Source organism: Alligator mississippiensis, chromosome 5 (genome assembly GCF_030867095.1).
Source record: "Alligator mississippiensis isolate rAllMis1 chromosome 5, rAllMis1, whole genome shotgun sequence".
Classification (NCBI taxonomy): domain Eukaryota; kingdom Metazoa; phylum Chordata; order Crocodylia; family Alligatoridae; genus Alligator; species Alligator mississippiensis.
In genome coordinates, this window is record NC_081828.1 from 180852307 (window position 1) to 180865650 (window position 13344).

The window sequence follows — 13344 nt, forward strand, 5'->3', positions numbered from 1 at the left end:
CCACCCACCATGTCCTGCTCAGCTCCTCTTGTTGCAAACTCAGCTTGTGATGTCTGGCTTGAGGGTGCAGTGGCGTGGAGCCTTGTGCTACCCAGCTGTGGGGAGTCAGGCAGAAGAACAGTACCGCGCTGCCTAGCTGAAAGGGCTGGGTACCGGACACAGCTGCAATACTCAAGTCACTGCTGCCCTAGGACAGATGAGACTGACCACCCCGTTCCCTCTCTCTGCTCTGGAGGAGAACACTCTCCTTTAATTCCTGGTGCTCTGGTGCTCAGCGGATCCCCCACACACCTCAGGGCATAGGGAGGTTAAGGCCCAGGGCACAAAGCTTGTTAGTTACACCTCTGCTCGGTACCAGCCCAACCTGGCAATCCCAGATCAGGACCTGCATGTCCGCAGAATGTTCTAAGTCAAGGAGGCCCAGAATGAGATGGTCCTGCCAAGCCTTCCATGGTGGGTACCCTCAGAAACACAGCAGGGCACCACCAGTCATGCAGCCCCATGCACCCTCGAACCATCCCCACACTGAAGCATGTTTCAGGTGCACCCAGTTATACTCATACCAATGCAACTGCCCCACAAAAAGTCCTCAGCTACACTGTAAGTGTCATTGTTTCATAGTAGGTAGGGTCGGAAGGGACCTAAGCAGATCATCAAGTCCAACCCCCTGCCATAGGCAGGAAAGGATGCTCGGGTCAAATGACCCCAGCTAGGTGGCTGTCTAGCCTCCTGTTGAAGACCCCCAGGGTAGGGGCAAGCACTACTTCCCTTGGAAGTTGGTTCCAGCTCCTAGCCACCCTGACAGTGAAGTAGTGCCTCCTGATGTGGAGGTCATGAAATCCTGATATCTTGGTCATGACACTAGGATCCCACAGGGTGGCACTGCTGCAGAGCCAGTCCTTGGGGACACACCTCATCCTACTATCCTAGGACCTGGAGGGTGGACCTTGGAATTGCCTAATTAAATATTAGGCCCCTCAAAATATCAGCTGTGCAATTCCTAGTAGTATACAGAGCACTGCTGGGAATCACTCCCCACCCACTTGGTGCATATCAACTCCCTGAAATCAAACAATGCATCACTTTAGAACAGCTGTGAAATTACACTGGTCAGAACTCTCAAGACAGACATCACGAGAGCGATTGGGGTACCAATGCAGCTGTATTACCTCATTTCCAGGATCTAGCGCATATGCAAATGGGAGCTCCCAGGCTTGGTACAGAGGAAGTGTAGATAAGCCCATATCAGTATGAAATTAGAGGCAAGGAGGGAAGCAAGAGAATGCATAGGATAGAAATACAAGTGGTCACCCATGATTGGGACGAGACAAGAATCTAGGAAAAGTAAAACACAAAGAGAAAAAGAGACATAAGAAGAGAAGAGAAAGTTTTCCTATCAGAAATGCATTTGTCTATACCAGACAGAGTATTACACCCAGAAACGTGGATTCAAGTATCAGTAACTAGCATTAACAAGAAAAGGCAAAATTACTTGGCCCAAGTTCAGTTATTTACATGCACCTGAAGAATAACATTTAGTCACAGTAAAACTATTACACCAACAGGGCTGACTTGAGTGTTACCAGATAGCCTCATCTATATACTGAATTTTTCATAAAAGTCCTCACTTATATTCAAAAATATCTCCATTTGAAATTTTTTTTTATAACCAAAAAAAAAAAAGGAAAAAAAGAAATTATGTAAAAACTCATATCTCATCCAGCCTAGATAAATAACTCACTGTGTGTAGCATAGTTGTTTTATTAGCAAAAGATTCATTTTGCTCATTACACGAGGCAGATTTGCACACTTTTTCTTCGGAATTCATGTGAAAGTCAAGTTTAGACAAGTAAATATGTTAAACTGCTGATTCAATTACATTTTTAAAATTAACATGTTTTCAGGCAAGCTGAAATCACATAAAAAAAGTTTGTTTCAGGGGGCCAAGCTCAAACATTTTTTTAAATTTGTGTGTAGGTTATGTACACACATTTTATATATAAATACCTTAAGACTTATACATGAATTTGAAAAAAAAAAGTGTGTGTGTGTGTGCGCGCGCGCATGCATGCATGTATGCACACACATGCGCATATTTTCTTCTGAAACGTCTGGGCAATACATTTTTCCAATAAGAGAAAATTGGCTGATATTTTAAAGCAAAAGTAATTTAGAAGACATCTGGAGGTTAAAGCATACAAACTAATGGGATGTATTTTACACTTGAGACAAAAGAGAAGACCTAGGTTGACAGTCCAAGCAGAGATGAAAGCAGCAACAGATTCTGGGAGGGGATGCAGTGGTGCGGTTGCACCCCACTTTAATTCCTGGTTCACCCAAAATGTAAAGCCTTGCAATAGCAACAGCATTTCTATTCAGGCAGCAGTGAGGGAGTCACTTGATTTGATGACTCATTGTCTACCTGATTCCTCTAAACTCTTCATTCTACAGGAGTTTATATCCCCAACTTCTTGTTAACGGACTTGAGGTACTACTAATCAGACTATCTTTTTCTTCTACAATTCTGTGGTCTGTTAGCTGCTTTTGATAATGTAGTTCCTACTTCACAGCACTGCATATTATTTTTTAACTCTAGCTAAAAACAGTAACTCAGGTGTGGAAACCTTTACTCGGGTAAGGAAATAACTTTCAGTGAAGCACTGGGTGTACTGTCAAGATGCTCAAGAAGTCTAGATTTTCTTTTATGGAACTGAAAGAGTTGTACATCTGATTGCAATGACTACAGAGCTAACGAAACAACATATTTTGATTATTTGCACCTACCTTATTGTGTTTTATGCATAATGTATCATATAGCAAAATTAATGCACAATAAAGTTAAAATTGTTTTTGCTTCAGTACTGAACTGAATAATATAGTCCTAATACTCCTGGTTTAATAAAGCTTGTAATTTCTATTACATTGGAGAAAAATGTGTTTTGTGCTATATATGATGAAGCACCACACCATCCGCTCTGCCCTTTTCAAAATCCTATAACCATCCACGAATGGAAGGGACTTCCAGAGGTCATCTTGTCCAACCGCTACCTGAGGCAGGATCATCCCTAATCAAACCATCCCATAAAAATCCTTGTCTAATCCATTATTAAAACTACACAGTCAGTGCTGTCACACAACCACAAGGCATATCGGTGTCATGACTCAAAGGGTATGATTTTGTGTGCGCTTCGGCACTGCAGAATTATTTCCCGCCACATGGAGCTTTCTTTGCACGGTGCAATTCTCAGTTGCATAGAGAAAACCCCGGTGCAAAGGAGTTCCCACCACCCGTATGTAAATTTGTTTCCCACTATTGGCTGTTTCTAAATTATTCCCACGTGGCGGCTAGCGATTGGCTTGCTAGCCGTATAAGAGGCTTGAGCAGTTTCCGCCCAAGTTGGAGGACTTCAAATCCATCTCGTGAAGAACTCTAAGTGCACCATGGAGCCTAACAAACTCCGCGTGTGACTTAGAGGAGGATACAGGGGCCTGATCAACCTCTAGCCTCTCCCCGTCGCCGCACGATCCCTCGACGTACCCTACCCTGTGCGCTCGTGAAGAGTCACCTTTCGGACTCTCATTTCGGTCGGTCCACGGAGCCTAGCAAACTCCGTGAGTGGTATCCAGAGCTCTGTTCGTGTTTGTTTAGCGGAGCCTAGCAAACTCCGCTCGTGTGTCTTCGGTGGAGCCTAGCAAACTCCGCTTGTGTTTGTCTGTAACTGCAACTCAAGAAAGTTTTTTCTGCCTGCACCGCGACCACCTACGGTGTAAGTAAAACAATCTTTAATCAAATGCTACGAGTCCGTGCCTAATTCTAGTTCGCCGTGCCGACCTTTTCCCCGGCCCACGTGCCCGGGCTGCTGGCCACAGCCCCTCGGCCCCGAAAATCAGCATAACCTTCCACAGGAAAAGCAGGGGCACAATAGTAGCCACCATACTCCTGCTGAGAGGGTTGTTAAAATACACGTGCGAGATCCAAGGAAGAGGGGCATGCACCCCCCTACAGAGGATGGCAAAACATTATTTTGGCTAAGGACTAAGTTGACTGGTGGCTAATAAAGTAGCTTAAGTCAGCATGGCTAGATAAGATACATCCAAGGGTACTGAAGAAATTTGCCGAGGTAGTTTTGAAGACATTGGCTATTCTCTTTGAGAACTCTTGGAGGTCAGGTGAGGTCCAGGATGACTGGAAAACAGCAAACAGTGACCATCTTTAGGAAAGGGAAGAAGGAGGATCCAGAGAATTACAGATCAATCAGCCTGACCTTGATACCCAGAAAGATCATGGAGTAGTCCTCAAGGAATCTGTTGTGAAGCACCTGGAGAAGAACAAGGGCATCAGACAGAGCTAGCATGGATTCACCAAGAGAAATCCTGCCTGACTCACCTGATTTCCTTCTCTGATAAGGTGACAGGCTCTGTGGATGGGGAGGGAAAGCAGTGGATACAATATATCTTGACTTTAGCAAGGCTTTTGACATGTTCTCGCACAACATGATCATTAACAAACTAAGGAAATACAGACTAGACAGAAATACTATAAGGTGGATACATAATGGGTTGGATCATCATGCTCAACGAATAGTTGTCAAGGTTCAGTGTCTAGTTGGGAGCAGATATCAAGTGGCGTTCTTCATAAGTTTGTCCTTCATCGGGTATTGTTCAACACCTTCATTAATGATTTGGACAAAATAGGGAGTTTCAACTAAATTGGAAATTTCCATGATTAGAGTGTTTCCCATGTAAAATTTCAAATTTTTGCAATGAAGTTTCCAGTTTTTCACTATAAATCAAGCTCTGTAAGGGAAGACTATGGTACACTATGGGAAGTATGCTGTCACAAAGGACTGGTCCCCAAAGAAAGTAGGAAGCATAGGGCACCTGAACTACACCTTCCATGAGACACTGAGTTATTGATCACCAGAACAGTCCATTTTCCTGCCTGAAATAAACAATTTCCAGCCACCTCCAACCACACAATTTTAAACACTGTCTATTTGAGTAATTTAAAATTTCTTAGATTTTTATTAAGCACAATTGAAAGAACTTTGGAATATATAACACTTATTTATTAGTGACAGGATTTCTAAAAGTATGTATTTATATGTATCATAGCATTTTGGAGAACAGGAGTGGACAGTATTTTTTTGAAACCAGACTAAGAATAAGGAATAACAGCATTTATATTTCAAACATGATTTTCTTTCCTATACTTACCAACAAATTAATTTTTTTATGAAAACTTTGCTTGCCACAGTCCACCTCTTCTGTAACTATTTACTACCACTTATATTATGCTATCGTGTGTTCAGGAAAACAGAAGTTCAAATTTGTCAATATATTATTACTCTTTTCTCCCTCCCTTCACCCGCATGCCTGGTCAAACAGTACCAAGGAGATGAGCTCACCTCTTCATAACCTCTTAAACAATACTTCTGCAAAAGGAGTAGTAATGGAAAAAGGGAGATCCAACTTGCAGCAGGAGGGGGGAGGGTGAGAAGACTCGCAGGTAACATCATGGAGATTTACTGAAGTTTCAGACTCTAAGGCTCTGATGTAGACATCCGCTAATGGGATACCATTAACCATTCTGGCGAGAGCAGTCACTGTCTTATCTAGGTGTAGATTTCCTTTACTTAAAATTCTGATTCAGTACGATATATGAAAAAGTTCTTGAAGATCCATGGATGATAACAAAGAAGAGGTTTTGCAATTATATTCTATCCCCATTAAATTTTAAAATTAATACCTAGCAAATGTGACCATTTGACAGTAGAGGACCCTGGATTATTTTTCCTCTTTGAATTATAGAGAATCAGCATCGTGGTATGTTAAGTACAATAACTGACAAATGACCAAAAAAATTAAATAAAAATATAACTGCCTCGGACAACTTAGCCTCCAAATATGACAGAACAATGCAAGTTGGTGAACAGAAACAAAACATATTAAGCACTGGTACAAACTGGGGATAAATAAATTGTGCCCATACCCTGCTACTTTCCCTTCCACAACATTTCTAAGACCTGACCCTTCATCTCTATCCAGAAAGCAAAAAACATTTCTTCCTGCCTTGGTTATAGCACTTCCCTCTGACAAACACAACTCTGGTCCAATCCATACAAAATGCAAAGATCACCATTTTTGTCCCTTAATATGACCAGGAAACCTTCACTAGCTCCAGTGCATTTATTTCAACCCTCTTGTCATCTCCTTCAGGGTCCTACATAATTCTGCTCCATTCTGTGGCTGCTTACAGACGTTAATCCTCCACACCCCACTGCAAAATGGTGCTTTACTTTAAACTCAGCATGCCCCCATGCTAAACACAGCACATGCCCAGAAGAAGTATCACATTAGGTTGACCCAGCTCACCCGACTTCTCTATAAATCAGGTGCTTCAGGGGGGCTTTTTGGTGCTTTAATCTAATAGCCGATTCAATAAAAGTGCCAGAAAGCCCTGCTGAAGTGCCTGATCTATACAGATGCTGAACAGCTGGGTTGAACTATCATACTTCCTCTTTCAGTATGGTGATATATTTTGGGGTTCCCCCCTCCATGTCTGCCAGTGGCCTGTACTTTTACTGATGGTGCCCCACTCTGTTCCATCAATGGCACATTGTCCATTTTATCCATTTCCTACACCCTGACTCTGAATTTCTTTCTACACTGTTCCCAGATATGGACAATCTTTTCTTGAGCTAAGATTTAAATCCTTCTTCAAGTTCCACTTTTTTCTGTGAGGCTAATAAGTACATAGCCAAATGATAATCAGCAGACAACAGGGGGGGGTAAGAAGAGTTTATGCTCTTTGCCATATTTGGCCAAAATGTCAACCTTTAGCTTTTTCTTTTTCTTATTAGAATACTTAGAATTTTTCACTTAAACCAGTAACTTTGGTCAAATTCTTGTGCTACTGGTACAAGATATTAAATTCTTCAAATCAGGGATTATATTTCAAGTCTCACCTAGCATATTGTGATTGCTACCACAATCTAAATAATAAATAATCAAAAAGCAATAAAAGCAACAACACATTTGAGACTGTGTCCTGAGAGATTTCATGTTCCAAAGGGTTCAGCCAATTAATGGAAAAATCAATGTAGCTAGTAATTGCTTTTAGAGTTGGTTGGTTCAACTACTTTTAAAACGATGGTAATATTCCCACCCCCTGTGTAAACAACTTTGCAACAGTGCTCATTTGTATGATCTCAGAACACACCAGCACAAACTAAAATGATCTGCATGATATTACAGTCTGATTTACAAGGCCATCAGCTTGGATTTTTAATTGCATGTGCCAACATTAAAAATAAGCCTCTCTTGCAATTTACATGAAAAAGCAGAGGATTTTAAAGAAACTAATAGAACTATGTCTTTTTAGTAATAATATCTGCTGAATTTCTGGCACCACTTAGTCAACAATATTAGCAATCAGTAGAAATCCTAAAGCGAGACTGATGGTTTAGTTACCGTCAGTAACATATTTCAGAGGTCTGTAACAAATAGCAGCATCAAATGAATAAATAACATTCAAAGTCTAACAGCCGGCTTCCCTTACAGTGTGAAAATATGTTAATGCTATATAGCTTCACTCTCCAAACTGGCTCTCCTTTCACTCCTCAGAGATTTTTCTGTCAGTATAACAAGCTAAAAACAAAATATGAATGACAAGTGCACATACTTAGCTGATTGAGAACACAGAGTCCAACAGTAACCATATTAATCTCTTCTCTCAAAGAGGTTGTGTGACTTCCAGGCAGAAATATTGATTTTGACCTACTCTACTGCAACATGGATTGATAATCGGTGTTCAAAATCTATGCTACAGTGTTTTCCTCCAAAATGGCAACCTTTAACATTTTTCTTTTCCTTATTAGAACACCTAGCATTTTTTACTTAAACTTCATTAAAATTCTTGTGTTAATAGGACAAGGTTTCAGCAGCTTCTGACAAAATATCTAATTTGTGAATGAAGCACATGCAGTCAAAATCTATGGACTTAGATGCTTGCATTTAAATCACTATAAATCAAAAGCCAAGAAAAAGAGCATCATGAAAGATGGGTCAGTTTTTATTTTTTTAAACATGAAGCAAATAGCTACTTGTCAGTCATATTTAAACAACAGAAAATTTGCCTTGGGTACACCAGTATTGATAACATAGCAGGTGTTGAGTTTTGTTCTTGGTCTCATTTTTACGTTTAAAAGGATGCCATCAAATTAAAAATTACTCAATTACAATAAAATGTTAATAATATGTATCTTCAGGTTGTACACCTGCTACTGGGTCTCTTCTATTTTTTTTAAGGTTCTGGCTGTCCTCTTACTGTGTGAAGGATTAACCTACAGTATTTTACTAGGTTTATATCCACCCCTCTCCACACCAAAAACAAAAGATTCAAGGCACCTTACAGTAAAAGACAAAATACTTCTAAAACAGATGAAATATTAAATAAGATGCATACTTGTATAATAAAAATTACTCAAGCAATACCCCATTTTAACCTTCCTTGCTAAATTCTTGCCCAAATAAAAAGGCCTTGCAGTGCTTCCTGAAGATGTCCAGGTTCAGATTCCAGTGGGCTACAGGTGAGAGTTTTACAGCAGGGGGGCTACTATGGAGAAAGATCTTCTGCATGTTTTTGCCAAGCAAACTTAGTGAACAAACGATACTTGCAGGAAGTTGCTCTTGGCTGACCTTAGGGCTCAAGTGGAACCTAAGATAGAGGCAGTCCCTAAAGTACATAGAGCCCAGCCCATTTAAGACTGCAGAGGCAAAAAACAGCAGCTTGAATTGTGTCCAGAAAGCTATTGGGAGGCAGATCAGACTCCAGAACAGTGAAGGAAACTGGGTAGGTCTCCACTGTTATGATTCTCCCCGTCTCTCTGTACACGTACACACACACACACACACACACAATGACCTTTAGATGGTCCACAGACAGTTCAAGCCACACAAGCTGCCTTTCCACACCTACCTTGCTTACTGTAGCCTGAACCAAAGCCCTTCATATTGTAATTATTTCTTGAGGGTAGCACAAAAATGCGTCCCAGGCTCTACATCCCAGTCTGTCTTATGGTGGCTATTGAGAAAACAGGGATACAGAACAACTCAGCTACCGACAAGACCACTCACAACTGAATAGTGAGGGTTTTAATCTGCTAGCACAATATATTTTCCCTAAAAAGATCAAGAACCATTCATGTCTAAGTATGAAATTTTCAAATCAATGTTAAAAAATGAAATGTATTTACACATCTGTCTTAGAGCTTAGAGAAGCAGCTGCCTGAAGTTCAATTAGCGGTATATGCATACAGCAATTTTCACACATTAATTCACAAAGGCTCATTTTAATTAAAGAGAAAAAAAGTCAGGTCATTTTTGCTGGCATTAGGTGAAGAAAAAAAAAAAACAAAAAAAAATTAAGTGCTGGAGGCCATTTACCAGTCTGTAAGACCATAAATAATGATTACAATAAATTAAACCTCATGAGTAAGCCATAAGATCTGAACTATATTATTTGTTACCAATTTGAAAAGTCCCTGAGTTTGGAATAGCAACACCACTGACTATTTTCCCCCAACAGAGTAGATTCAATATGAAATCTTATTGTAATGTACTGAATTATAACAGCATGTTGGCTACTTCATACAAGAGCTAATCAGAGTTATTAGCTCAGGCTACCTATTCCTAGGAAGGAGAATGAAAACTTTTGAAGCACTCCAAGGCAAAATTTACACCAAATTGTTGCTAGCAAAAAGCATCAGAAAGGTGGCTTGCCCTTCAGAATAACTAAGCAAAGATTTAGTGCCACAAACCTGCACTTTTCATTCCTTGCCGTAGTGTCAGCAATCCCCTCCTGCTACAGCTCTGGAACCTGCGAGGTACCATTACACTGAGAGCCTTAGCAAAGCAGTTAATACCAACTGTCAATGTTTACTTAGGACTACACCCAGCAGGGATAATGTGGCAACCCTCCTCACATAGATCCCATCTCCATGTAGAAGTTTCTTCAGTGCCTTGGGGGAAAAGGACATTTAACAGAAGCCCACTCCAATTATAAAACTCCCAGAAAAATCCATGAACATTAGAACCTTTGCTTGCAGAGATTTATCAGCAAGGCTACACAAACTCTCTTACATAGCTTTAAAAATGTTGCCCAACAGATTTGTGTTTTCCACGATGCAGAGAATACCTAAAGAGAATGCTTACATTCACTAGCCAGACTAAGTTCCACTAGGAATCACTCAATTTACAAGGATCTTATTGTCCCATCCCAAATAAGATACTTGCCATGACTTAATGATAGGGTCTTATGTGTTGATATTTGTCCAACTCTCTCCACTTCAGAAAAAGCAAATCAACTAGTTGCCTTTTTATTCATGGGAGAAATCTTAGAGCTAAATCAGAATTTACAAAAACACCATCTGCTGTGTTCTTGTCATCACCTGATTTTAAGTAGTATCTATGGACTTGAAAAGCACCATGCTGTTAACCAGCATATTATATATATATGAAACATATTCAAGTAGAACCATAAAAATATAGGGTTTTAAGGGACCTCAGGAGGTCACCTAGTCTACCCCCTGCTCAATACAGGACCATCCCCAACCAGATCATCGCAGCCAAAGCTCTGTCTAGTCAGGTTTTGAAAACCTCCAAGGATGGAGCTTCCACCACTTCTCTGGGTAACCTGTTCTAGTGTTTTACTACCCTCCTCATGAGAAAATTCTTCCTAATATCTAGCCTAAACTTCCCTTGCTGCAACTTGAGAACATTGCTCCTTGTTGTGTCATCTGCCACCACTGAGGACAGTCTAGCTCCATCTTTTTTTGAACCCCCTTTCAGGTAGTTGAAGGCCGCTCAGTCTCTTCTCTAGACTAAATAAGTTCAGTTCTCTCAGTTTTTCCTCATAAATCATGTGCCCCAGCCCTCAAATTAAGTAATTCAAGATGAGTTCTTTGTCCAGAACACAAAACAAGGAAGTGAAATAGGTTACATTATAGTTATTAGTTTGTTTGTAAAAAGGTAAAGATAACATCTTCCATAACAAGGAAAATAAATTACTACCAATATTCTAGAGATCTCTTCCCCTCCCTTCCTTTGTCAAGGACACATAGCGTGGGAAGGCTTGGGGGCATGTTTGCAATGAAATACAAACAATGCAAATTTGGGGGAATTCTCCCAAAACATGCTGTAAAATATGTAAACAGATTTTACTTTGCTCACAATGTACATTTCTATGTTTAATCAGGGGCACAAAAATACTGTTTTAATACAGGATATAGACAAATGTATATTTTAGGTCTCTTAAAGGGGAAGGGGGGCTGCTGTTCAGGAACACACAGAAGCTTTTATGATCCAACTGTTACATCTGCACAATCCTGTTGTTATCACCCTAACTTCAATGCTGAATGAAGCAGGGTTAAAGTTTAAGTTGTTCTGCTACACTGTTGGCTACAGAAATAAGCAGATCTAACAGCTACATCAGTAATGGCATGCCTGGATATACTTTGATATAGATACTATTGTTGCACCTGTATTTGCTCTGTACTGTATAGTTAACACAAAGTTCCAGGGATGAAAGATGGTATAAGGACTTAAAACAGTGATTAACTGAGCAAGAACTACCGAATAGTGTTATTATACCCAGTTTACAGTGAGTAAAGACAAAGAATGAATAAGGACACTGGCCAAAATAAGGTCTCCCAATTTTTCCCCCAAAACACTAATGCTCCCAACTTCTTCCCCTTTTCTTTCATCAACTTTCTTCCTCTGGTCAATGCTGCTTTAACATTCCTACCCAACTCCAGAAAAATCTAGTGAGAAGGATTCTTGGCTAACTAAAGCCACCATTTCTTAGCCTTCATTCTCCTTTACCTCCCTTTCTAGTGATCATTTTACCTATTGTATTACATCTAATTGAATGGCATGCTCTTGCCCTAATGCCCCTATGTGGCAAAAGACCCCCATTCCTGCTTTTAATCCTATTCAATTCAATATGACTGATTTACATTTAATTAAGAGATGGGATTTCCTTTGGGGCAGGGAAAGTACAGCTGTGACTGCTTTTTAGCTTGCCTATAAAACATTTAGCCCATCTCAGGCACCATGTAAACAAATCATAATCTGAACAATGCAGACCCCCACACCAGGGAGACGAGTTAGACCTAAGTTCTCGAGACTGATCTCAAAGGCAGTGCAGTGCGCTCAAAGGACCTGGTCGTCACGGGTGACCTAAACTTCCCAGACATCTGCTGGGAGGAACAGGCAGCCAGGTCTTCCTGTTTATGTAAGTTTCTAACCTGCTTACAGGACCTTCACCTATCACAGGAGCTACACGTTCCCACTAGGGGAAATGCCTTACTAGACTTGCTGCTGGCCACAGGGGATGACTTGGTGGGGGATCTGCAGGTACAAGGTAACTTAGGGGATAGTGACCACCTATTGATAGGGTTCACTATCTGGAGAAAGGTGGGGAAGATAACTAGTAGGGCTGAAGTGCTAGACTTCAGGAAGGCCAGTGTCAACAAGCTCAGGAGATTAGTTAAGGAGGGACTGACTGGTAGAGAGATGGGAGTACAGGAAGGGTGGGCATTTCTCAAGGGACTGATCCTGTAGGCACAGAAAGGGACCATCCCAGTACACATAAAGGGGGGCAAAAAAGCAAAGAAACCCTCTTGGTTGAGCAGGGAAATCCAGAGGAGCCTGGAGAAGAAAAAGAGAGGCCTACAGGCTATAGAGGCAGGGGGCAGCCACCAAGGAGGAGTATACTTGCTTAGCTTGAGCTAGCAGGGAAGCAGTGAGGAGAGCCAAAGTGGAAATGGAGGTTAGGCTAGCAGCAAAAGTTAAGGGTAACAAAAAGTCATTCTTTAAATACAAAAAGAAAGTGCCAGGTAACATAGGAACCCTTCAAGATGGACTAGGGCAGAGGTGGGCAATTATTTTGGGTGGAGGGCCACTTAATGAATTTTGGCAAGCCATCAAAGGCCTCATAACAGGCAGCCCAGGGCAGATAAATATTAATTTTCTAAAATTTTAGGGGCCCCCCAGGCCGGATAGAATGGCTTGGTGGGCCACATCCAGTCCGCGGGTCGCATTTTGCCCACCCCTGGAGGGCAACTGGTAACAAATAGGATGGCCAAAGCAGAGCTCCTAAATGATTTATTTGCATCTGTGTTCCTGGACACAAATACAAACATGCATCCCAATGGGACTGTAGGTAAGTGCGAGACAGATACCAACCCACCAACTGTTAGCGCTGACCAAGTAAAGGGGCACCTGGAGAGGCTGAATGTATTTAAGTCAACAGGCCCTGATGATCTTCATCCTAAGGTACTT

The 13344-nt window shown here is 41.1% G+C and overlaps 1 protein-coding gene across 2 annotated transcripts in view; it reads right to left on the bottom strand.

Moving 5' to 3' along the window:
- The window catches only part of RSU1 (Ras suppressor protein 1), a 183866-nt gene that overhangs the window by 44048 nt on the left and 126474 nt on the right, over positions 1 to 13344 (bottom strand). Inside the window, exon 9 of one of the 2 annotated variants that reach the window (XM_059729048.1) lies at positions 4302 to 4319. The exons of the other annotated variant lie outside the window; for it this stretch is intronic. Within the exon in view, the coding sequence (XP_059585031.1) occupies position 4319 (1 nt within the window). The 3' untranslated portion in view covers positions 4302 to 4318. Of the gene's footprint in view, positions 1 to 4301; positions 4320 to 13344 lie in introns of those variants that run through there. 2 annotated transcript variants of the gene reach the window in all.